At 36.0% G+C, this 25611-nt stretch overlaps 4 protein-coding genes across 4 annotated transcripts; 2 read left to right on the top strand and 2 right to left on the bottom strand.

The window, feature by feature from the left end:
- The first annotated feature begins 959 nt into the window (after positions 1-959).
- Positions 960-5226, top strand: LOC133703107 (chromatin remodeling protein EBS-like). Its single transcript, XM_062127532.1, has 5 exons — positions 960-1294; positions 1471-1813; positions 1926-1994; positions 3051-3189; positions 4969-5226. The coding sequence occupies exons 1-5, from the start codon at positions 1195-1197 to the stop codon at positions 4993-4995; spliced, it is 678 nt and encodes a 225-aa protein (XP_061983516.1). The 5' UTR covers positions 960-1194; the 3' UTR covers positions 4996-5226.
- A 1595-nt stretch (positions 5227-6821) lies between these two features.
- On the top strand, positions 6822-10299 carry LOC133703582 (subtilisin-like protease SBT2.4). Its single transcript, XM_062128199.1, has 10 exons — positions 6822-7015; positions 7160-7304; positions 7403-7800; positions 7900-7995; positions 8101-8170; positions 8270-8552; positions 8715-9055; positions 9137-9404; positions 9484-9756; positions 9833-10299. Exons 1-10 carry the CDS (start codon positions 6822-6824, stop codon positions 10243-10245), a joined length of 2481 nt encoding a protein of 826 aa, XP_061984183.1. The 3' UTR covers positions 10246-10299.
- A 271-nt stretch (positions 10300-10570) lies between these two features.
- LOC133703106 (O-fucosyltransferase 15-like) lies at positions 10571-15693 on the bottom strand. The gene is made up of 10 exons (XM_062127530.1): positions 15255-15693; positions 14792-14881; positions 14530-14623; positions 14294-14355; positions 14063-14151; positions 13553-13673; positions 13310-13453; positions 12862-13196; positions 11663-11903; positions 10571-11063 (listed from the first exon to the last, which is right to left on the bottom strand). Exons 1-10 carry the CDS (start codon positions 15525-15527, stop codon positions 10755-10757), a joined length of 1758 nt encoding a protein of 585 aa, XP_061983514.1. The 5' UTR covers positions 15528-15693; the 3' UTR covers positions 10571-10754.
- A 1510-nt stretch (positions 15694-17203) lies between these two features.
- Positions 17204-23157, bottom strand: LOC133703766 (protein STRUBBELIG-RECEPTOR FAMILY 8-like). Its single transcript, XM_062128415.1, has 16 exons — positions 22772-23157; positions 22168-22300; positions 22003-22074; positions 21834-21899; positions 21669-21740; positions 21510-21581; positions 20868-20939; positions 20681-20746; positions 20536-20601; positions 20131-20441; positions 19562-19818; positions 18934-19205; positions 18718-18853; positions 18448-18587; positions 18164-18320; positions 17204-17649 (listed from the first exon to the last, which is right to left on the bottom strand). The coding sequence occupies exons 1-16, from the start codon at positions 22872-22874 to the stop codon at positions 17497-17499; spliced, it is 2148 nt and encodes a 715-aa protein (XP_061984399.1). The 5' UTR covers positions 22875-23157; the 3' UTR covers positions 17204-17496.
- Positions 23158-25611: the final 2454 nt, after the last annotated feature.

Here is a 25611-nt window from a genome sequence, read left to right as displayed (position 1 = left end):
ACAAAATTGTTAATTAGAGACTAGGTTTGATTGAGTCTTTTGAATAGTTTTGATTTAAAAAGTCAAAATTATATTAAAAAAATAATATTTCAGTCAATTTATTTTTAGAAAAATATTTGAATTTTATTATTGAACATATAATTATACTATTCAGTTAATTTAATTTATATCTGAATGGTTTTAAATTGAATTTATATGATTGTAATTTGATCTTAGAATAATTAAGTATGAAAATTAGTGTTATTAAACTTGATTTAATTTAATTTTTAAATTAAATTAGATAAGAATTAATTCGATCAAACTTGATAAACTTAGTCAAACTTGCAACATTATTAAACTTGATCTAGCTTGGTTTTTAAATTAAATTAGGTAAAAATTGATTCGTTAAATTTGTGTGATTTGATCAATTTAATCAAAACTTGGTTTGATTTATTTTTAAAATAATATTATTTTAATTTTTTAAAATAAAAATAATAAAATAACAAGATTTTAGATTGAGTTAAGTTAATTCAAATTAACTTATCTAATATATAAGGGGTGTTTTGCAGCGCAGCTAAAATTTTTTTTGTTAAAATTTTAAATTTTTTAATATTTTTAAATTATTTTAATATGTTAATATAAAAAATAAATTTTAAAAAATAAAAAATTATTTTAATATATTTTTAAATAAAAAAATATTTTAAAACGCTAGACTGACAATAATAACTTTATTCGACGATAAAACAAAAAATATATTTCAGTGTCAAGTAAAATTACTAAACTGCCTCACATTTATGACCATTAGATTATTTACGTGGGATGGGACATAAAGACAAAACTCAGGAAAGACAATCCAATATTTACACAAATTGGGTTACATGGCAACACCCCATTAGCCAAAACCCAATGACAAAACTTAACCAAATACAAAACCAATCCTCGAAGGCTTAAACTCTTACAAGAAAATGAAAATCCATATCATTACAACCAAACTACATAGTTTGTGGTTATTTAAGCTTACACACACACGCTTAAGAAAAAAAAAATGACACTGTAACAGGTCAAGGGTCACAGCATCTTCTTCTGTTGTCTTCTCTCTCTCTTCAATGTCAAGAAGCTAGGGTTTCTCTCCCTCCAAAATCTCCACTCCGCTTTCTACCAAAATCCCTCTTCATCAGTATCAAGAAGAGAAGACACTTGAAGTCTTAAGGTCCCATGGCTAAAACCAGACCAGGAGGCATCATCTCCAAGCCTAAAACAGGCAAGAGGGACCTTGACTCCTACACAATTCGTGGCACTACCAAAGTTGTTAGAGGTAATAACATTCTCAAAATGCGTTTTCGCAGTTATATTTATCTGGGTTGTTGTAAAGTTCTGATTTTCGTTTGTTTTGTGGTGTTTCTGATAATGGGTTGTTGTCGTTTTGGTGTATTTGATAATGGGTTGTTGTAAAGTTTTGATCTTTTTGTGTGTTTTCTTGTGTTTATGTAGCGGGGGATTGCGTATTGATGAGACCATCTGATACTGGTAGGCCTTCATACGTGGCAAAAATTGAGGCGATTGAGGCTGATAGCAGAAACAATGTGAAGGTTAGAGTGAGATGGTACTATAGGCCAGAAGAGTCTTTGGGAGGGCGCAGGCAGTTTCATGGAGCAAAAGAGTTGTTCTTATCAGATCATTATGATGTACAAAGTGCTCACACCATTGAAGGGAAGTGTATAGTTCACTCTTTTAAGAACTATACTAAGCTCGAGAATGTTGGAGCTGAGGATTATTATTGTAGGTTTGAGTATAAGGCTGCTACTGGAGGTTTCACACCAGACCGTGTTGCTGTGTGAGTTTTTTCTTTCAACATGGTTTAGATTTGAGTATGCTGGAATGTGTTTTATTTTTTTGTTAGTGTGTTGTTGTTTGATTGAGGTCCTAGTGCTTTTTGATATTTGAAGGTATTGCAAATGTGAGATGCCATATAACCCAGATGATCTCATGGTGCAATGTGAGGGTTGCAAGGACTGGTAATGTAGCTTTCTTGTTTCTGTTGTTTTTTTTTTTTTCTTAATTCTCCTTCTCTCTTTTTGGTTATTTAGTCAGTTAGTTTTCTCCAAGGTAGTCCCGTGACAATAAAAGTTTTGGGAAATGTGTTCTATAGGAAGTTGAAAATGGGGAAAAATAAAAAAAAAAGTGAAATTTTGTGTCCTAAGGCAAAGGAGCTAAGGACGACCACTCTTAAACCCATTTCCAAGAGAAGGCTTGTAAATTAAAAAAAATAAGAGTTTTGTTGGTGAGGTTCTCAGCCATTCAATTATCAATGCTGGACAGAGAAAGGAGCACAAGGATTAGAAAGAGGCAATTCTCCGTATCAAGAAACAAAGTGCAAATATACAAAAACAAGTTGCTTGATGTGGGACAATTGACTGCTATTTGAGCTGATAGCTTGATCTCATCAAGTGTTATCCTCCCTATGCCCACCTTTTCCCTTTAGATCATAAATCTGGACTTTAGTGGGCAGTTATTCTAGTTAAATTTTACAAATAATATTGGCATCATTCTCGGGCCATATATTTTTGCTTTGCTGTTCAACACTATTTTGTCTATTGCTTTAAGTCGATGGCAGTGAACAAGATGTGATTTTTCTGGTTTTTCCTTTTCCCCATGTAAGATTGTTACCATTTCTATGGGCTTTTATGCTCTCAAATACATCTCAAACATCATAGTTCTAATGGTATTAAACTGACTCACCCATGTGTTATATCTACTTGCACGTAGAAGACGCAAAACGCAAAACGTTCTTTGTCGTGCATTTCTAGTGCTTACTAACCCACAGAGAATGTAAATTACTTTGCTATACTCCCAAATTCAGGCCTTTTGGATGTAGTTTGAATGGCAGGGGATAGTATGCTTTTATAGTTATGCATCTATTACTTTTTGGAGGCATTGTGAATAGTTATGTTTCTATTACATTTTGGAGGTATCGTGAATAGTAAGGGAATTTCGTCTATATGCTCATGTGTGATAGCCTTAAAAAAGGTTTTAGTCTCCTTTAATAGTTATGCTACTCATGTTCTTTGTAGGTATCATCCTGCTTGTGTTGACATGACAATTGAAGAGGCAAAGAAATTGGATCACTTCATGTGTTCTGAGTGTGCATCTGATGATGATGTGAAAAGATCACAGAATGGATTTTCAGCATCATCATTAGCTGAAGTCAAGGCGAGACTTTTCTCTATCCTGTTTCCTTTTTTCTGGAGATTCATTTTTGTGGCCTTAATATACCCCATTTACCGTGCATGACATGCTGTGAGCTTGTTTTCTGTGATGATTTTTGGGTTGTGATTTAAGAAGTTAACAGGATTTGTTACTAATATTGTGTGGAGTAGGTTGTTGATATTAGTGTTTTGATAACTCTAATGATTGGTGTATGGTGTGGATAAGTAGATAAGTAGTGATACATGAGTCTCCATTACCATTGTGGCATCAACCATCCTTTTGGGTAAAATGTACTGAACATTTAGCTGGTACCAAAGAATATATTTGTAGGATGCACTACTGCTTTCATGTATGAAATTGAATACATGGGTTGGGGCTGCATTTTGGCCGCAATAGCTTGCTGATATTGAAAAGAAAAGAATTTTTTACCTGTAGTAAGCATGATCCATGTATTTCACATAGCAGTTTGGCTTCATGCTCATGTTCATTTATTAATCTATATCTTATTTGTTATGGACTGTGATTAATCAATCATTTATGTTTCTATTACTTTGTGTTAGAAATATCTTGCTCTTATATAGTTTCATTGGTTGTGCTACACTGGCAATACAATTTTCACTTCTACACTTGCCTGATCCCTATCTTCTTATGGAATTTGAAGTGTAGGTTGGTTTATAATGCTCAGAAGATTGTAACTTTGATGCACACATTACCATTTGAAAATTTGAGTTATTGTATTGATTTGCTTGGATGAGATGGATCTGGGTCCAATAGTTGCATCTTCATCTGAATTGTTGTGATATAGTGGGCTATGCTTGGGTGGTGCAAATGCTAGAAGTTGTTTGATATAGATTTTTATGTTCATTTCTCTTTCCAATCCTGCAATGTACAAGACATCCTGAACTGTCAATCTAAATTTGGCTCCATGGTTACAGAGTATAATTAGAAGTTTGGTCTGTCATTATATCAAAATCCACAGTGATATATTTACCCATTTTGTCCGTTGTGTGCTCAATACTGCCACTTATTGGTTCTTTTCTAAACTCCAATATTCCTGTTTGAAAACAAGTTCTTTTCTGTGGCAGAGTTTGATTTTGTTGAAATTAAGGCGAGGTATTCACTGCAATTATGAATGCTCATTATTCCCATTATAACACATTTAGGATGTTGAGATTGGGATATAATTTAAAAAAAAAAGGAAGGTCGGGATATGATGTTATAGTCAGTTGGAGAGTGTACCTGCATGTTTCTACATGGAAGGCTACTATCAACTTCATGTTGTCTTCAAGGCATGTCAGAAACATTGAGCCATTTTCACATATGGTTTTCTATATGTAATCCATATAAAACCTTCATGGTGCGATTTTGTTTACAGTCACTTCTAGCTTCTTACCACGATCTTACAACTATTTTATTTCATCATCATTTATTGGAATTAAGTTATTTGTCTACGCCAAGGGATTCCAATCCACAATGGATGGATGGCTTTCCGTCTTCATCCAAAATGTTGCATTAGGGTATTGGAATTTGGAAATATTATGTAGAGACACCAATACTGTTCTTGCAAAGTTTGGATGTTATTGGTTAGGGAAAAATATCAGGGTATTGGAATTTGGATATATTACATGAAGACACTCACTAATATTGTTCTTGCAAAGTTTGGATGTTGGTTAGGGAAAAACATTGATCACATACATAGCCCAATCTTCATAAATGATGGCATGTTTTCCCTCTTTATTGTTCTCTGAAATGAATGATTGTTGAAGTCTCTGAACTTTACAGGTAGAGAACAAGCGCCGGAAGAGATGATGAGTGCAGTTAGGTCAGTGAAATGCACAGGGAGACCTAAATCTTCTTGCAGGTTTAACTTGTAGATTGTCAGTGTTTGAGATGTATAGTGCAAAAGACCATGGTGTGCTTTGCTCAAACTGGGCTGTCAGTAATTTCTTGTGTTTTGTCATGTGGAATATGTAAGCTATGCTAGGTTCAGGACATAATTAATTTATTATGAATCTATCCTGAAAAAGGTTTCATTTTGGATGTTTTCTGACATCAAACCTATTGCATGGAGTAGACATTCTTAGTTTCTGGTTTTCCCTTTTTTGAAGCCAAGACAGAAACCCCATTTATGCTGATGGTTCACTTGCCAGTTTGATAGCAACCAGCTTAACTTATGTTGTAGTTGCTCATTTGTGGTCTATGTTCCACACGCAAAGTTTTCACAACAACTCTCACTATAGACTTGTGATGCATTGCCCAAGTCTGAACTGATGGCCACAAACTGAAATGAGGACCTTAGTTCGAAGCAGGAACGCCTCCTTGATTTTCGTTTTTACACTGTTAAAAATCATGTGGGCTTAGACGAAGAAAAATGGTCCCAGCTTGGGTCTTCTTTCCTACACTATTTTCATTTTCGAAAGCTGACCTCAAGATCTTGGAGCCTGACTGCCGGTGGGCCTTGCTGTCTTTTTGGTTATTTCTTTATGCTATTCATTTGGCAAGATTAAATTGTCAAGTCTACAACACTATTCTACCACATCAGAGCTTAACTACATGCACAGGGCTACAAACAATGGAGTATAAATCATGTGGCCCTAGGGCACCGCTTCTTACTGTGTGTTATTGGATTAGGTGATAATGCGAGCGTTACTTGGCAATCTATGAAGTTTGCAATCGAGACATCCGCCTTTCAAAACCGTGGCTAAGAGCCTAAGAGTACTATATTTGTACCCAGTGCTCGAGGATGGAGTGCAAAGTGTGCAGCCCATTACAGTACTGAAAACCCTCTGGAGTTATCCTGTTCATATTTGTCGAGAGGATTATAATCGACTTAAAAAGAGTCTAAATCATTACATTATTAGATTAACTCATGGGTTAATCGTTTTTATTAAATCTTTTAATTATATTATTTTTTATTAGGCAATATTAAACAGATCACTAAAAATTTAGTTAGATCAAACTGGTTTTTTCATATCAATATTTTATCTAGCTTAACTAGAAATTCAAATTATGTTCTTAGCCCGTGTTTTTCGGATCATTTCGTCAAGTTGGGTTGTATTTTACAACCTTATTTCGTCCTTCCTACATGTTTGTAATAAATTCTTATTTTGACAGGAGGCCTAGAAGTTGCCAATCAATCCGACTGTGAAGGTCATTTCATTACCATATTTGTTTCAATTTCATCAAAATTTAATCTATCAAAATCCCTCCTAGATTAAAAAAAGGAGTCGAATTTAATCAATAAAGAATAGAGAACCTCCCAAAATCAACATATTGGTAGTAAATATTATCGGTAAGTCCTAGCAACATGCTTCTTGTCTACATAAACCAGGTCTCTAGTAGTTTTTTTGATACGCATGGCAGCATGCATGCCCAAGTACCTCTAAAAGCCTTTCCTCGATATTCTCCACCATCTTTGCATTCTATACAAGGTAATAATCAAAGGGAATAGTAACGGTTTAATTAAGTCCAAAGCAGGGCTTCCTTTCCATATCAGCTAAACCGTTACTGCTTTATTCACATGGACAATGTGTCTAAGAATTATTGCTTTACGTTTTTGCATGCTGTGTATATGGCAGCTTATTTTTCTCAACATCCTGGTGCCTGAGCTCATGTTTCCTTCACTGAAAATGATCATGGCAAACAAGGTTGAGACATCGGCTTCTTCGAGTTATTATGCACTTCTGATTACTGTCCTTGTCTTTGTTATTGTTGGTACTTGTTGTGCAGAAGAAAGATCAGTATACTTGGTCTTAATGGAAGAAGAGCCAGTGGCATTTCATGGAAGCCATTTATCTCATGAAGGACGAAAAGTACTTGCACTTGACAGGTATTACTACTGTTGTTTTCCTGTCTTGAACATCTTACAAATTTGTCCTAGACTTCTAGGGCAAGGGAGAGGATGTAGATTTTTAGGGTTGAATTCATTTTCTTCTATTGTTACTGATCAGGATATATATTTTTGTATGGATAGTGAAGTTTCCAAGGCTCATGCAAAGCACTTGGTGGATTCTCATGACCAACTTCTGCAAAGCAATCTAGAAACTGGAAGCTACAACAAGCTCTACAGCTTCAAACACATTGTTAATGGCTTTTCTGTTCATACAACCCCTTCTCAGGTTTCTTTCCTAGTTTCTTAGCCTTCTCTTTCTCTATATATATTTTCTCAAAGTTGACGGTAAAAGTAAATGCAAGTTTTGTTGGTTGAAAATTCCAGGCAAACAAATTGAAAGTTGCTCCTGGAGTGAAGCTGGTGGAGAAAGATAGAGGAGCCAAATTGATGACAACATACACTCCTCAATTCCTAGGGTTACCTCAAGAAGTATGGGCAAAGGAAGGAGGAGACAAAAATGGAGGTGAAGGGATTGTTATTGGTTTTGTTGACACAGGAATCACCCCAGAACATCCAAGTTTTACGTATGATCCCTTGAATCCTTTCACATCAAATATTTCTCATTTTTCGGGTGCTTGCGAAACGGGGCCTAGATTTCCATCTAGTTCTTGCAATGGTAAGATAGTGTCAGCTAGGTACTTCTCAGCTGGGGCTCAAGCAATTGCTACTCTCAACACTTCAGTGGACTTCCTCTCTCCCTTTGATGCTGCTGGGCATGGCAGGTACGTACTGCAATGATCACTATGTAAAATGCTCTTGAATATAATCAAATAGCCATCTGCTGAAGATGTCATTGATAAAAATGAATATACTATGTTTAGTCATGTGGCATCAATTGCTGCTGGAAATGCTGGGGTCCCAGTGATTGTGGATGGCTTCTATTATGGGCGAGCTAGTGGGATGGCTCCTCGTGCTCGGTATGCTCTTTGTTTTATACAGTAACCTTAATTAATTTACTTGCATGGCGTTTAGGCAACAGTTTGATGAGAAGTAGATGACCTTTTAACATATATTGGCCTCAGAATTGCTGTTTATAAGGCTGTGTATCCAACAGTGGGAACTATAACAGATGTGGTTGCAGCAATAGATCAAGTAAGTCTTGAGGTTTACTAGTCTGTAACGCAAAATATCTACAGCATTTATATTGTTGATTGGATCTTATTAATCTCATGTGCTGAATCTGTGGCACAGGCAACAATGGATGGAGTGGACATATTAACACTCTCAGTTGGACCAGATGAACCACCAGAAGATACCATTACATTCTTAAGTGTGTTTGATGTTTTCATGTTATTTGCTCGACGAGCTGGAGTTTTCGTTGCTCAAGCTGCAGGTAACCACGGGCCAGACTTTTCAACTGTTGTATCTTACAGCCCTTGGGCTTTAGGTGTAGCTGCTTGCAGCACAGACAGAAGTTACCCCGGTTCTCTTCTTCTTGGAAATGGGCTAAAGGTTGGAGGCGTAGGTTTATCAGGTATGAGGTATCCGATGTAGTATAATTGGCACAATACCAATGTATGTTCTTGCAGAATGGAGAAAAAGGATCCATTTAGCGAACCCCAACTAGTTTAAAAGGTTGAGGCTTGGTTGTCGCCGTCCTCGTTGTTGTACTTATGCATTGCATAATCTTTTCCAGGTCCTTCTTTTGGAGACGGGGAGTTTCTGTGTAAGTTGGTGCTGGCTAAAGATGCAGTTAGGGTAAATGGGGCATTCCCAAGGACTCCAGCATATGTTGAAGAATGTCAATTTCCAGAAGCATTGGACCCTATTATTGTGCGAGGACGAATAGTTATCTGTATCTTCTCAGCCGGCTTCTATAATGGGACATCAAACATCAATGCCATTATTGACACAGCAAGAACTCTGGGATTTATGGGTTTTGCTTTTGTTGCAAACCCGGCCTACGGTGATTTCATTGCAGAACCTATTCCTTTTGCTGTTTCAGGCATTATAATTCCAAAAGTTGCTGATGCACAGGTATTAAATGCTGCATCAGAAAACATTAAGCACCATGAATACTTTGTCTTGTGAGAAATATAATGCAGTCTCTATATGCAGATAATATCTCAGTACTACGAGCAAAATATCCAGAGGGATGAGAGAGGATTTGTGATTCAATACTGTGCAAGAGCAGCTATAAGAGAGGGTAGAGTTGCTTCTTTTGTGGGGCAAGCACCTATTGTCAGCAGATTCTCTTCCAGGGGGCCAGATTTTGTTGACATTAACAGGAATCCTGCCGATGTACTTAAGCCAGACATTCTTGCCCCAGGACACCAAATATGGGCAGCTTGGAGCCCCCTCAGTGCCTTAGAACCCATACTAACTGGTAAGCAAGTCAGTATTATAAAGCTATTATCATTAGATTGATGAGAGTATCTTGTAAGGCGAGCTTGCTAATTATTTAGGATACCATTTCGCACTACTGTCTGGTACAAGTATGGCAACACCTCATACAGTGGGAATAGCAGCCCTTATCAAGCAATATAATCCTTCGTGGACTCCATCTATGATTGCATCTGCCATCTCCACTACTGCTACCAAGTATGACAATTATGGAGAAGTCATACTAGCAGAAGGATCTTATCTTAATAGCTATTATCCGTCCACTCATTTCGATCGTGGCGCTGGACTTGTGAATCCTGCTCGTGCTATTGATCCAGGCCTTGTCTTACCCGCAGGTAACATTTAACCTCTCTAAGTTTTTTACTTTTTTAGTATTCGTCTGAAGTTGAACTGATGTGTAATATGAAGCAGAATTTGAAGACCACATAAACTTTTTGTGCTCATTGCCTGGTATTGATTGGTCTGTGATCAATGCTGCAACTGGAGAGAGGTGCAACCGATCGCTTAGCCATCCGGCCAACCTGAACCTACCTTCAGTGACGATATCTACACTAAGAAACTCTCTAACAGTCAAGCGGAGTCTGAAGAATGTAGGCAGCAGACCAGAGACATACACATGCTCAGTCATATCGCCTAATGGGACCATGGTAAACTTGTCTCCAACTTGGTTTAGAATAGCTCCACAAGAAATACAAGATATTGAGATACAGTTTCGAGTGATCCAAGCAGGGGGTGAGTTTAGCTTTGGTGAAATTGTTCTGACAGGAAGTTTAAATCATATTGTCAGACTACCATTATCTGTTTTGCCTATTTCAACATCATAGACATGGGTTGGAAATGTATAAGAAAATATATTTGAGGAACATAAATTTCTGTTTTACAGCGGCTAGACTCTAGAGGAATCCACAAATCAAAAGCAACAAGAAATCAGACATAACCAATACCTAACAGCTGCTCCCTCCTGTTCACAAACAATACCATTGGGTATTTTGTATTTATAAACAAATACTAAATTTTGACAATGTCCTGTTAGGTACCAAGGATACAGTTCACTGCCTGAAAAAGTAGAAAAGCCAAAGGCATTTTAGGAGCATCAAAAGCAATATATTCACTAGAGAGTGAGCCATGCTAGAAAAGACAGGGCTAAGCTAAAAGAAAGGGAAAGAATGCAATATTTCTATTAAGATAGTCTCGTGTATGTTACTCTATTTGTATTTTGGGCGTTTCCCCAATTTGTCTATCTTTCACTCACAGAAATGAGAAAGAATCAAATACATCAGATTAATAAAAAAATGGAAGCTACAATGGCATCAAATGTCAGATAAGGAACACATTATTCTGTTAGGCACATACACTCTTTACACCGTGGATATCTGTAAACACTCCTAGCCTTTGGCCTTTGCAGCACATGTTTAGTTTGTCTAACTGCCTTTCTAACTCTCTGCTCAAATATCTTCCATTCAATACTGTTGTTCTTCCTGAAAATGTCAGCAAGTCTCCGCTTGTTTGGTCGTATTGTTGGCATCTTCCCTCCACCATAGTATATTCGAAAACCAGAAACCAAAGATGACAACTGACTCCCAGAGTCCGTCATGGCAAATGCATCAGACGCGGTGCAGGCTATGAAGTCCAGCGCTGCAAGCTGCACAAGAAATAAGCTCATCATGCATCAAGACTGATTAAAAAGGAAAAACAGTTCAATGATGTAAGAAAACAAAATCTGACAAGGACAGCAGGGTTCATGTATCATTTCATGGTCATGGTGCAGTGATAATGGTGAAGCCCCACTCCAAAAAAAAATTGATGGCGAACTGAACAGGAAAGGCTGAAATACAGTAGTAGAATGCAAAAAAGGCATTCCTTAGTCATAGATCCACCAAAACCATACTGGGTTAGGAATGCTTTGAAAAAGGTCCTCTTAGACCTACCCTATGAGGAATGAAATGTGTTGCTCTCAACCCAAATCCACACAATAACAGCTGCCTAAGATGTTTAGCATGAGATACAAGTTCAGGTTCAGCATGATGCAAGCTACAACAGAAGGATCATCCAAAGTACTGGTCTCCGTCCCATGTTCACTTCAATCACCAAGATACCATATATTAATAAAGAGCTAACTTGAGGATTCAGACATCCTCCTATTTACACTACATGGCTCCACCTAATGCACTATATCAAATTAAATAGATGATAACCACAAAATTACACAATAAAAAGTGGTGAAAAATGTCACTTTATTACCTGAGATGAAAAATTCATGAATGGTTCGAGTTCAGTTGCTGAAAGCAGTTTCTCTTTAGTAACTAAATTAGGATACAAGCTGGTTAAAGCAGTTAATCTTGATCTCCCTCCATATATATTTGCACCTGCTATGAATATATGTGTCTTCCTACTGAACCCTAGAGCTGCAAGCATAAGTACTGCTTCCTCAGGAGTTAAGGGACATAAGCCTTCTTCCCTCAGCATTGCAGGAGAAGGTAGCCTGCCATAAATCAAACAACGTACCCAGGAAATAAGCCAAATCAAACAACGTACCCAGGAAATAAGCCAAGGCAATTGTAGCATGTATGCTATCCCTTCAATAATAAAAAAAATAAATCAAAAAAATCAGAAGGATATCTCTCTGCTACACATGTTTCAAGGAAAAAGTATTCTCTCAAATAAGTTATCCTTGGAATAGGAGAATGATGACTAGGTTTAGACCTACAAAATGGCAACTGGAACCAAAAAGTATTCTCTCAAATTAGTAATCCAACTATGTAAAGCTTTAGGAGTGTGTGAGTTCACAAATAACTATGCTGGCGATGCTTCATTTTAGAGAATCAGTTTATGAATGTAACTTCCAGCAACTATGTTTTGCACACAATCTCTTGTAGGTGTGACTCCTTAGAACCACAGGTGTGATGCTTAGGTATTTCCTCCTTTTAGGTGTGTAAACTCTACTGGTGTGGCTCCATTAGCTTTTTCACATACATCGCAATTCCTTTAAACAAAGATCTTTATCCTAACCACCAAACAACCTCAATCGAACTCCAAAACACCCACACACATTCATACCCAATCAATCCTATATCCCATAGCCACCAAAAGACCAATTCAAACCCTCAAATATCTATTCACATTACTGTTCACATCCCCTTGAAAATATCCCCCTAAGCTGCCCTGCATCAGATATGTTGTGGCATTAAGCATGCGTGGCATACATGGGGCATACTTATTTGAAAGGTGGGCTTCGAAAACAATATTTTTACACCTATCTGTCTACATATATAAAGACCAGAAAAAAAAATTGAAAGATAGGGAAACAAAGGCACTACGGTTCTTAACTATTGCCTTATATAAGATAGGTATAACTTAGGGCACCTGTTGACCAGCACGCTACAATGCATGCCTACATACAGGGGATAATGCACATATAGAAAAAATGTATAGTTGCGTACTTATTTGTCTTCTTAAGAAGTGTCAGAGCAGGGAAATGAATCTCACGATACGCTTCCAACTCTTTCCTCTCTTCTTCTCCTCCACCGTATTCACACAAAGAGTGTGCTACCATGTCAATTTCGAACCTCAGATGTAGAGCTAGATATCTTGAAGCTTTGACAGCATGACCCACTTTCACTTGCAGATTTTTTTCTGCATAAGGACCGATAAGATAATGATCCAGTGGCCCTGAATGGGCAGCATTTTTACGCAACCTTTGGATGAGCAAGGCACCAGTTTCTTGTATCTTGGGAGAAAATTGCAGGGCATGAAAATTACATCTGCACCGAAGTGTCTAGATGAAGTCCCCGACATTAGGATGAGCAAAGCAGGAAGGAAATGAAATAAGGATGACAATCTTATACCATCATATGCAGCAAACTAGAGTACAAAAGGAAAGAGATTTACCTGTAACTGAAATGGTATTGGATCAAATGCCAAGCGATTCCCAAATCCAACAAAATGGACAACTCTATTTTTTAGTACTATAGGGAGAATGTTTTTCAAATAAAAACTTGGCTTCGATTCTTTCCCAATATCTGCATCTGTCACCTGCATGATATTGTAATATCATTACTAACAACAAATCACGCAAGATAAGAACAAATCAGGTGTGAGTGCACTCAGAATTATTATGGATAAGAAACTCACAACACTACCAATTGCCTCCAAATCTAGCGACTGCAGCTCTTTAGGCAGTTCCTTCACTATCCGAATATCAGGAGTGAGGTAATTAATAAAATGCTCCTCCTGATAGATGTCACTGAATTGACTATGAAATAAAGAATTGATCGTCACTTTTCCATCCAAATCACATGTAAGAGTAAGAATGACTCAAATAAATTGCTTTGATTTGCAGTGATGAAGCATTGCACTTCTGGCACTTATGGGAGAAGAAGTTAACTAACTCATTATGGGTACACAATAGCAGTAAATATCACAAGCAGCAATCACCTTAAAATCAAGGCATCCACAAGATTATTTCTCCAATCTAATTATTAAAAAATGCACGCACTTTCCTTCAAGATAGATATACCAATTTCAAGCCACACCACTAGGCAAGCAACAACTATCACAAGCAATTATGTTTTATCCAACAATCAAAATGTACACTTTCTCTAAAGGGAAAAAATGAGAGAAAACAAAGATAAAAAATATTACCTCACATCTCTCCAGACGCTGCTGTACATAAATCTAGGAATAACAAGAGTTGAATTCAACAACCGTGCAATAACAACAGCATTGCAAACCTGTTTTTAAAATAGAACAAAGTTGAATCAGTTGAAAATACAAAATATATCCCTTCAGAAGCAAAGACAGTTGCACACAAACTATGAAACTGGGTCACAAAGGAGTAATATGAAAGCTGCAATTAGTCAAAGCATTGCTTACAGCTACTCTTTGCTGGTTCATCCCACCATTCGCAGTGACCAAAATGTAACCATTGTTTCCCTCTACAAAGCACCACCGAGAAATACCAAGTTAGAACCAGTTTTGCACCACTATAACACGTGTTTACTCAAATTAAGATATCCAAGACATATTTCCACATGAGACAGGCAGAAACACATGCGAATGCAGACATCAAGTCAAATGTCCACACGCACAACACAGAAAGAGTGAGTTACCACTGTGATTCCAATTACGATGATCAGCACAAGGTCTCCAAGCAGAAGCAGGAACAAACAGCTCCTGCCACAAATCTTTCGGCTCACGTTTATTCTGTTATCATGTTACATGGAGGGAAAAAAAATCAAACAATACAGAACGCAAAAAGAAAAAAATTGCAGCTACATAAAGATTAAATCAGTAGAGATTGAATCCAAATAGCTCACAAACCAAAACAAACTATACCCATATAACAAGATAAAAACTTGGCAATTCAAATACCTCAGCAAGGGAATGAGCAGCCAAAGCCAACATCCTATCATAAGTACCCTTTCGCAGCCTTTTTCCTTTACCAATCGTTTTCAATTCTCCCTGCATTCAATCCAGTTAAACATATAAAAAATTATAATGGGAATGTTTTTTTATCATTTTCTATTCACTCATGATCTGGCCTGCTCGACTCAAGATCAGATTCTCCAAATGAATCACAAATTACATAAACCATGCATCTTTTATATATTAACAAAGATGAAATACAGTAATTTAAACAACTTTTTAACTTCTCCAAATTAATATAAAGAATCAAAACAGGAAGTTTTTATGCTGCAATCTTCCTAATTAATCACAGATTACATAAATCATGTATCTTTATTAAGTTACCAAACCGTGTATCCATAAAGTCACTCCATTCCTTCTCCAAATCCACAAATTATTAACCACAGCTAAGTTTCAAAGAAAAATGTACCTTTATCGAAACTGAAATTGAAGAAGAATTCCGAACAGACACATCTTTGTTGCCGCTGATTTCATCATCAAGTTGAAGCCTTAAAACCATGAACCCATTGAAAATAAAAAACAAACCCACCAAACAAATCAAACCCACAATTCCTTTGGCTCCCTTCTTCTGATACCAAAAAACCTTCTCCCTCTCTCTCTTTCTCCTCCCTTTCTTTTGTCCGGGCCGAGGAGACTGACTCGGTGATGAGGGTATATTATAGAAGTCAGCTGAGGAGGACATATGAAAAATATTGCTTCTTTCTGCTAAAAATGAAAGCTTCTTTCGTGGGTTTGCTTCGAAATGGGTTCTTGTTCTTGTTGTTGTCTGAATCTGGGATAGAGATATGTAATAAACTGTGGACTAACTGGCTTTTGTTTTGAGTTTGCTGTCATGAGTTTTGGTATCACAAGCTGCTTGTTTATGAACACAAGAGTTGGTTATAAGTCCCTGTATTTTGTCAGAACTAATCGAATAGTCCCTATAAATATAGTATTAAAAATAATTATATAGTTGCTCAACAATATTGACCATTCTTAATTTAATATTTTTTCAGAATAAAAAATAGTATTTCGTCAATATTAAAATATGTACAAATATACCACTATTTTTATATAATAATTATAAAAAAATAATAAACGTGAGAATTGAATTAAAAGAGATTAAATATATAGTTTCTAGGTTTATATACTAAGTAAGTTAATTAAGCTTGTTAACTACAAGGATTAATAAAAATTAATCTCCCAAGACAAATTGACCTTTTATTATTTGATGGGTATAGTATAGAATATCTTTGTCATGAAATACTGCTATCAATTCAATTATTAAATTGAATAAAATAATAATTTTTTTTATGAAATATAAACCTAATTGTTGTTTAATTGGCTTTTATATTTTTACTCATACCATGTAGTAACCCCTATTATTCCTTAGGTTAAAAAAAAATCCTACTTTTATTTCAAATGGAGTAATAAAGATATTAGGGATAAGTAAAAACCCCAAAAAACCAATTAAATCAAGAAAACAAAAAAAAATTAACAAAATAATTGAATGAAAATTTTTTTTAACCTATTAGAAAACCCAAATAAAGTGGCTTCATGAGGGTTTTTCAAATTCTATCAACCATTTGAGAAGATTGATGTTTTGTAAAATCAATCAACTGAATCTAGCTTGATATAGAATAAACAACATTTTTAATTAGAACGTAATAATATTTTTAATTTAAAGGACACAGATTAAGATATAAAAATAAATTTTATTATAAAATAATTTTAGAATGAATTTATATATTTAAAAAATAAAAGACACACCTGACACGTCTTCTTTATCACAACCATGCCTATTTCTTTTGTTATAAAAGAATAATCAAATACAATTCGAAAAACTAATTGATGGTTTGTGTAACTTCCACTCACATGCTTAATTGAGAAAATGCAAGATTCAATTGCGTTGTGACTTTACTTTTTTTTTCTTTGTTACAATGGAGTTCAAAAGGGCTAATCTTTTCAAAAGATTGTTATGGGAAAAATATTCAACAAAATCAATACTAAACCCTAAACCTTATTCCACAAGATATGAAGATTGTTGCGAGTCCCGAAGAAAATTCCAAAACACAAGTCTTCATGCAAAAGACGACAACAACTTCTTCACCCATTTCCATTATGGAGTTTGAGAGGCACGTGGAACAACCTGTTCACTGTCTTTTTCGAGGTCATATGTCAGCCATAATCCACTTGCTCCTTCATGCTTCCAATATGCAATGAAAGGAGGAACCACCTGCCTCTCTGACATTGTTTTTGTCTTTCCCCAGATTCCCTGCCTTTTCGGCTTTTGGTTGGCAGTTTCTGGTGTGGAGCAGCATGTTCAAATTGACAGTTCAAATCTAACTGCAGGTGAGTAATCTTTGCGAAAATGTAAACTTGCTAGGATCAAGTGGAAATTCTTTTATTAGGATGCATTATATCGTATATGTTACAACAAAAGATGAAGGAAAATTTTGGAATACAGTTTTAAATCATTTACAGCTAAAGATGGAGTTATAAGTAAGCAACTCTCAATGTTTCAGACATAATTACATATCTTTCTGATCTGATTTTATAGCTTTTAAGCATCTTTCCTCTTTATCTGTGCATGATTTCATCGGCCATCGACTTCTGCATGGCTGTATGCAAAACCAGATGCTTCACTTCCAAGTTCAATAACGCCAAGACACTCAAAGTGATGAATCGATTGCCTCATGATCCGGGGTTTTATATGCAAATCCTGAATCATCACTGGGTCGTCTCTTGACCACACTGGCCCTTTGCACTAGTCGTACTAATGCTTGCACAACTTCAGACATGGGAGGGCGGAACTCCGGTTCCGGCTATAAAGAAAACAAAAATCAAATGGTGACCATTCTCAGCAAACGGAGAATGATAATAAATAAAGCTGCAGGTAAAATTCAAGAACTCCATGCAGAGCATACATGTGCGTGCATATTCTGACCCATAATCACATCTGAAGGAAATGAATCAATGGAAGCAAATGGGAATGCATGTCAAGACAAGAATAGGCTCTATATGATGCACAGATGATTTTAAGCTCAAAAGTTTACACGTTAGATGAATCATCAACTGATGTATTTCTCTCCAAAAATAATTAACGGAAGTATTAGATTGCTCACTGCATTCAGGCTTCAATTTCCAGAGAGGTCAGCTGAATAACCTTTATTTCTTTCATTCTTTTTTATTCTTTTCCAGCATGGCAAAATGACTCCAGATAACCATTTCAGAATTCTTAAAGTAGAATAAACTGTCTTCCGTCTTTTACATGCTTGATTTTTCATGAAAGCTAAAGATAGGTTTGTTTTTAGTCTTGTCATCAGAATAGAAGCTTACCTGAACACAGAGGGCAATGATGTCAGCAAAACGTGAAAGAGACTTTGCAGGATACATGCCATTCAGGGCAGGATCAACCATTTTTGCCAAGGCATCGATATCATGCAGTTGAGGAGTAGCCCATCTAACAAGTGACTGCTCTGATCTCACCCTCGAACTATGAAACCCAAAAAATTGGATAAGGGATACATATAAACCAAGTTCAAGAATAACCAGAAAAATAAATGCCTAAACAAGTCTAAAGAACTAAAGCACAATAGATCAGCAAACAAGAGAAACATTACCTGTCCAGTGGCTTCCGACCGGTCAATAGCTCCAACATCACCACCCCAAAGCTGTAGACATCACTTTTTACAGTGTATATTCCTGACAGGGCAAATTCAGGAGCACTATAACCAAAGGAACCAACCATCTGTGTTGAAACCTGTCAATGTGAGTAGACTTAGTCAGTCCAAACACAAGAAGAGGGATGCTAACCAAAAGTTCCACAAAGCATGAACTTAATGAAAGTTTGCATTGACAACACAGAAGACTATTCCATCCTTTTGCTTTACCTGTCTCTCTGTGTTTGGTGTCAGAGCAGCTAAACCACAGTCTGACAAGTGGGGATTGAGTTCTTCATCAAGTAAAATATTAGCTGACTTGAAGTTTCTATGTACAACAGAAGGCAAACAGACTTCATGCAAGTACCTGAGTAAGCAGGCTACAGTTAAGAGAGGATGTAGGGCAAGCTGTATGAGAGTTTTATAATGCACACATGGATAACATACTCTAAAGCCCGGGCAGTGCCAAGTGCTACTCTAACACGTGCATTCCAAGATAAAGTCTTGCTGCCATCATCAGCAAAGTGCAGTATATCATGCAGACTCCCATTTGCTATAAATTCATAAACCAAAAGTCGCTGCCCATGCTCTACACAGTATCCTACTAGGGAAACGATGTTTGGGTGCCTCAAGTGTGACATATTTGAAACAGCTTCAAGAAAGTTATCTTCCTCCTGTAATGACAGTGCTGCATTGTCGATCTTCTTAACAGCCATTATCTAGCTCAACAGAACATAAGTTAATTAGTTAGCTTGCTAAAGAGGTTGGCAGAATCTGTAAAAACAAAGAAGTAACCCAACCAGAAAACTGAGTGAAGAGAAACTCTCACATTCAAGATGGCTTTATTTTAATGTCCTTTTGATCAAAAGAAGAATCGTGAATTAAATCAAATTACTAGATAAAGGCGAGTCAACGACTCAGCAAGCACAAAAAAACATGATCAATATGGCTAGCAACAGGACCCTTTCAAGTGCATGCAATACTGGCAGCTCCACTGATTCATACCAATACAAGTATAGAAACCAGCATAACTATAAGAATATAGATATCATTTTATATCCAATGATTAAGTTACCTTTCCATGAGGAAAGTCCCCTCTGTAAACACGACCAAGAGAACCTTCACCAATTATAAACTCTTGACTAAAGCTATTTGTTGCTGTTTGAAGAGAAGCAACACTATATGAAGTGGCAGTGATGGGTGACTTCATTCTCTTTATGGATCCAGAATTCCCTAGTAATCTCTCAACCACCAATTTCTCAGCAGGTGGGGGCTTCAGATCCGTAACAGCAGCCATGTTTTTCACCCTTGGCTCTTGCATCTCTGCACCAGCTAGAAAAACAATGCAACAATGCAGTGTAAAAACCCAAGTGGTTAGGATTATTAGATGATCTTCCAGTTTCAAACTATTAAGCAACAAATTTTTGAAGCATGTTGAATGAAGGAGGGATTCAGCATTATATTGTGCATTAATACGCAGACAAACCAGCTAATCACATTCAATCTTAATTGCCTCATGGATACTACAGTGTTATAGATACTGCAACCCCACATGAAACCAATTAGGCAAAAATGTGGCCCCATATTGTGAAAATTCAAAAGGTTGTGTCAGAAGAATAAAGATACAAGGGACAGAAAACCTACTATAATATGTATCAGCAGGACGACTTCCCCGGGAAGCTAGAGGATCAATTTCCTTGCCTTGATGCTTTTTAATGCAAAAGACAAGAGCAAGTAGTGCAATGAGAACCAGAACAACAGAACCTAGGGCTACGCCTACAATTGCTCCCACTGATATCCCCTTATCTGACTCAGATGGTTGACCATCAGAAGATGAGGTCCTAGGTGCACCAGATCCTGGATGAGTACGGTTTCTGTGAGATTTACCAGAAGGTGGAGAGGTATATGGTGGCGGAGGTGGAGCAGGACCATTGTCAAAAGAATTTCCATTGTATCTGATTTAATTATTCAAAGAGCTTATTTAAGATATTGCAGAAGCAGAACATGATAAATTTGGCATGGAGGGATATACAGAGCATGAAAACTTACATAAAGTTTGGGATTGAACTAAGCTCTTGAGGTATCCATCCACTCAAATTGTTGTTTGCAACATTTCTGTTGAAAATACAAGGTGCAATAAGAACATATTGGCAGATGATACATTTACAATCCCACTATTGCTTTAGGAACTTACAGAGTCGTCAAAGGCAAACCAGTAAGAACATTAAGAGAACCTGTCAGTAGATTGTTCTGAACATTGCTGCAAAGTTTAAGAATATCACAAGACTTTAATCAAAATGTCCAAGAGTTTGCAATCTTTTTCTTTTGCTCAATATATATGTTATTTAGTTAATTTTGAAAGGAGTCAGCACTCTACTCACAGTGTAGAAAGATTGGACAATGAACTAAAGGAACTGGGAATATCTCCACTAAGGTTGTTGAAAGAGACATCCCTGCATGCATGCACAAGCAATAGTAAACATCCAAGAGTAATATCTATTGAAAAAGTATGTAAGGGCATTATATTGTGCTGGAAACTGAAGAAAATCAAAGAATAACATGACAAAAGCTCCCATGGTAGGCAATTGGGATACAATTCATATAGATGAAATATGCTTTCCTGATCGTTCTCTGATTGGCACTATCTTTCCACCATGTTAGACACCAAAACACCATAGTTTTGCTTTTCCTGCTTGGCACTCCCATTTACCATTCATTTATCTCTCCTAACAAAATATATTTCATTGCAATAAAGTGAATTCTACTTCAACAGATCCCTAATCTCCTCAACAGCCTAACACTTTATGCCACTTGTGGATCATTCTTATTGTGTTGCTTCCCTTCCTCTTGTATTATCTTGAATAGTCAAGTTTGTCAAAATATTATAATGCTGTGGCTTTTCCATCAGCCATCATAATTCTTTGCATAGTACTGAAAAGTCAGTTGCACATGTATTCTAAAGATTAAATCTCTAATGAAAATTAAAACCCAAATAACATCTGTTTTAAAGTAAGAAATCTCACATGGTTGAGAGGAGAGAAAGATTATGGAAAACATCTCCAATTGACTGGGACAGTGAATTACGGCTTACATTCCTGAAACCAAAGATGTTGAATCAGCGAATAACCCAAATTCTGCAATTTCTTGACAAAACTTCAATGCATTCAAGATGAGTCACTCACAGGTAGCTAAGAGAAACCATGGTAGAAATGGAATAAGGAAGATTCCCACTGAAGTTGTTTATGGCAAGATTTCTGCATTATGCAAGAATAGAATGAACACATTATTAGACAATAAAATCAAACAGCTCGAAGAAATTAGAAACAATTGACATGATGGAACATTACAAGCTTGTAAGATTCGGTGGCAACTGATATGGGAGTGGATCATGAATGTTGTTGTCACTTAGATCACTGGCACGCACAAACAGCTGATATCAGCAACTCAAATAACGAATGAAAGCAACAATACAATTTCATACACCCAACAGATGAAATAAAGCATTTAATCTCTCACAATGTTCTCAATGACATGAGGTTTGAAAGCATGTATCCCATTGTTCCGTCAAGTCCTAACCCAGAAATCTGACTGTCAACAACAGCAGCACAAAACCATTGAACAAAAGAAACAAAGCAAACCACCAATCAATTAAAAGCCTAAATTCTCAATGCACTTTCTTACACGGAAACAACAGCTGATCCTTCACAGGTGATCCCTTTCCATGACTCTCCACATGGATCACCACCAATACTTTTCCAACTGGTCAGCTGTGAAGGACTATTCAGTGAAGAGTACATAGATTGTAGAGCTTGAACTGCAACAACAGAAAATACCTTCAATCCTCAAAACCAACTAATTTAACCCCGAAAAAAAAGCCGCCGACATAAACCCTTGATTATTTCACTGGGAAATGAAAGCAAATAAATAACAAAAATTGCAATCTAAATGAAATGAGAGAGCATTTCAATCATTATTAGCCTACTTTAGCCATAAAAACACTATCATACTTTCATGAGCTAAACACAAAAGGTAGAACACCATTGCCAGCACATTTTCCTAGGAAACAAACACAAAATAAACTGATCTTCCAAAGAAAAAAAAACAAAAAGATTATCGTAGTAAAAGTTCATTTCTTGACTCTAGCTCACTCCAACCAAAGAAAAAGAAAGAACCAAAATTCAATAACTTTAACCGCACCAATCACCATCAAACTAACAAAAAACAATCGATCAGTCAAAAAACCAAAACCCCATTAAAAAATATTTCAAAAAAATGCAAACTTTACCATCATTAGCATCAGTAGTGCATTGGACAAGAACTGGGAAACCAAAGATCAAAACTTTAACCACAAACACAAACAAAAGCAGCTCAAAGTGCTTCAATGCCATTGCTTTTACCGACAAACTTAACAAGTTTGGTGTTTTTCTCTTCTGGGGTGTTTTTGTTCAGTCTAGTTTAGACTTTAGAGGTTGGCGGTGATCAGTTTGATCAAGTGAGGGAAAGGCTCATGGTTTCGTCAAATATGGAGACCCAAGAAGCAAACAAGAAGAAGAGGAGAGGATGTTAATGAGGTGGAGATCACAGTCAGTAGTTAGAGACGTTGTCATTAAAGACAATGACAGCTAGAGAGACATACTGTTTATAGCGTGAGTGAGAAACTGTGTTTGTGTTTGTGTTTTGGGTGTCGGCGCAAAAAGGAAAGAATTGGAAAGAGAAAAATAATTGATGCCAAGAAATATACATTTTAATGTTAATTTCAGTTTTACCAAAAACCACTTTCCAAAGTTATTGTTTATCGCTAATAAATATGGATCTCTTCAATAAATAAATTTCTTATTAATATTTTTAGCATAATTATCAGATTCGGGGCAAGATAAAAAAATAAATCCTAGTCATAGAACTAAATCAATAGATCAATTATTTTTTTATAAAAATTATATATATATTTTTTATTTTTTTAAATAGTTGATATTAACTTCATCAGGTTTAGTTAAATTAATATATTTATTATTAATCTTTTAAATCAATAAAATTAAGTTAATAAATTTTTTAATTTAAATTAAAAATTAATTCAAGTCAAGTTTTGAATGGCGAGTTTTTCAGATGGGAGGTTTAATAACTATAATTTTTTAAAAATTATTAATTTCAATTGTTTTAAAAATTATTGCCAAAATGTATACAATTTCTACGTAAACGAGAAGGTACAGCGATTTTGAAGAATAAATGAGTTACTTTCTGTTCGAACTTAAAAGGGAGTTTTAAATAATTAAATTTTTATGATTGTATATTTAATTAAAGAAGTTGTCGGTAGAACATAAAATTATTTTTTAGTATATGAAAGTTGATCAAAACATTGGCAAAAGGGATTTATAAGTGTTGAAATAAAAGGAAATTATGTAGACAAAAAGAATAAGAAAAGGGTTAGGCAAGTGAGTAACGTCCATCTTAATACATTTGGATACTTTTCTCTTGTTATGGATCTTTCCTCTTCACCTTTCCTCCTTTTACTTTCCTCCCTTTGCGATTTCGAATTCCAATTAATCGATGATTTGTTAATTTGATTTTTAGATTGGGTAAGTTTTTTTTTACCTCAACTAATATAGAGAAACCTGGTCGAGATTTGATTAGTTAATCTCAGAATGGTTGAAATCCGATTAATTCTTTTAAAAAAAATATTTTGTTGTTTTTTTATTATTTTTCTACTTAAAATAGCATTATTCATGACTATTTTTTTAAAAAAAAACCATTGATTCTGCGTTGACTTACCCAATTCATGACGGTTCATGGTTCAAAACATTGCACTCTTTTTTTTTTTTTTTTGCAATTCACCACCATATCAAACATAAATACTATATATTCTAATTTTGAGCGGTGTAGCTCAACTGGTCAGATTCTGAATTTACACTTTAAAAATCATCAGTTTGAGTCTCACAAACTTCATGGTTACTAGAGGCTTATATAATCGTTAGCTTTAGGGTCCGTAGAACTAGTCGAGATACGTGCAAGCTAACCCGAACACCATATTAATCTAAAAAAATATTGCACATTCTCCCTTGCCTTTCCATGTTACATTTGTATTCAAATTATCTTACATTATTCTAGTTTGTGGCTTCATTAGAGATAAAAATATTACATTGATTGTCTTTCGTAAAAACATTTTGGATAACTAATGTTAACTTCCACGCCTGTCTAATATTATATACTAAATATGTGTATTGGAGAGTGTAATGGAACTGACTCCCTTGTTTGTCCCTGCATGCAAGCATCCGTCGCCCGTGTCTTGTTGCAGAGCGAAGAGCCCAGAGCATCATTCGAAGACAAAGAATGATGGGAAGGCATCTGCTGTAGAAGATTAAGTTTTTTTTTTTGTTTGAACAAAATCCATTGCTACCTAGTCATCTCACGAGCTCTTTTAAACATAGTTAAATTACTAAACTTGGAGTGGAAATCCACGAAATAACCCAAGTTTTGATTTAAAAAAATATCATAAAATGATGTTCAAGTATTTTAGTAACAAAATTTTTTAAGATAAAAGCAAATTTAGATCAAATTTCGAGTTAACGAGTTACCGGATCGGCTCGGGAAGCTTTACGGTTTTACAGCTATGCTTTTAAAAGAAATGGTTAAGTTCATCAATGTTACCCTCAATAATTGAGTGAACAATTTGGGCAGAAATGTTACATGCTGTGCTATTTTTTGTGAAGGGGACAATATTTTCGTGTTGACTGACCAGCTCCTAGCCATGGCCCTTGCAGGCACAGACAGAATGGGACTAGGACTGGCACTAAGAGGGTCTGTGAAGATGACTAAAATGTCCAATGTGAACTGATGGTGGGAATCTCCCCCTTTTGACTTGCCTTGCTTTAGGGTTTTTTAGGGCATGAAATAAACGCTGTGAATGTTTCTTGTCCTGTTTCTTTTGCACAATTGCCTTTCTTCAATGATTATTTTGATTTATTTTCAAGTATTTTCGGAATCATATAGCAGAGGTTGGGAATGGAGGGTCGGGGACGGTGGTCGTTGGCTGGCTGGCTGGCTGCCAGGAGAATTGCATTATTTTCTGTAGGCGGTAGAAAGAGAATTGCATGGTATGACTTCAAATCTTAATAAATATTTCATATTAGG

Source organism: Populus nigra, chromosome 9 (genome assembly GCF_951802175.1).
Source record: "Populus nigra chromosome 9, ddPopNigr1.1, whole genome shotgun sequence".
Lineage (NCBI taxonomy): Eukaryota > Viridiplantae > Streptophyta > Magnoliopsida > Malpighiales > Salicaceae > Populus > Populus nigra.
Note: the sequence above shows the minus strand (reverse complement) of the source record. Positions and strands in the feature narration are given on the sequence as shown.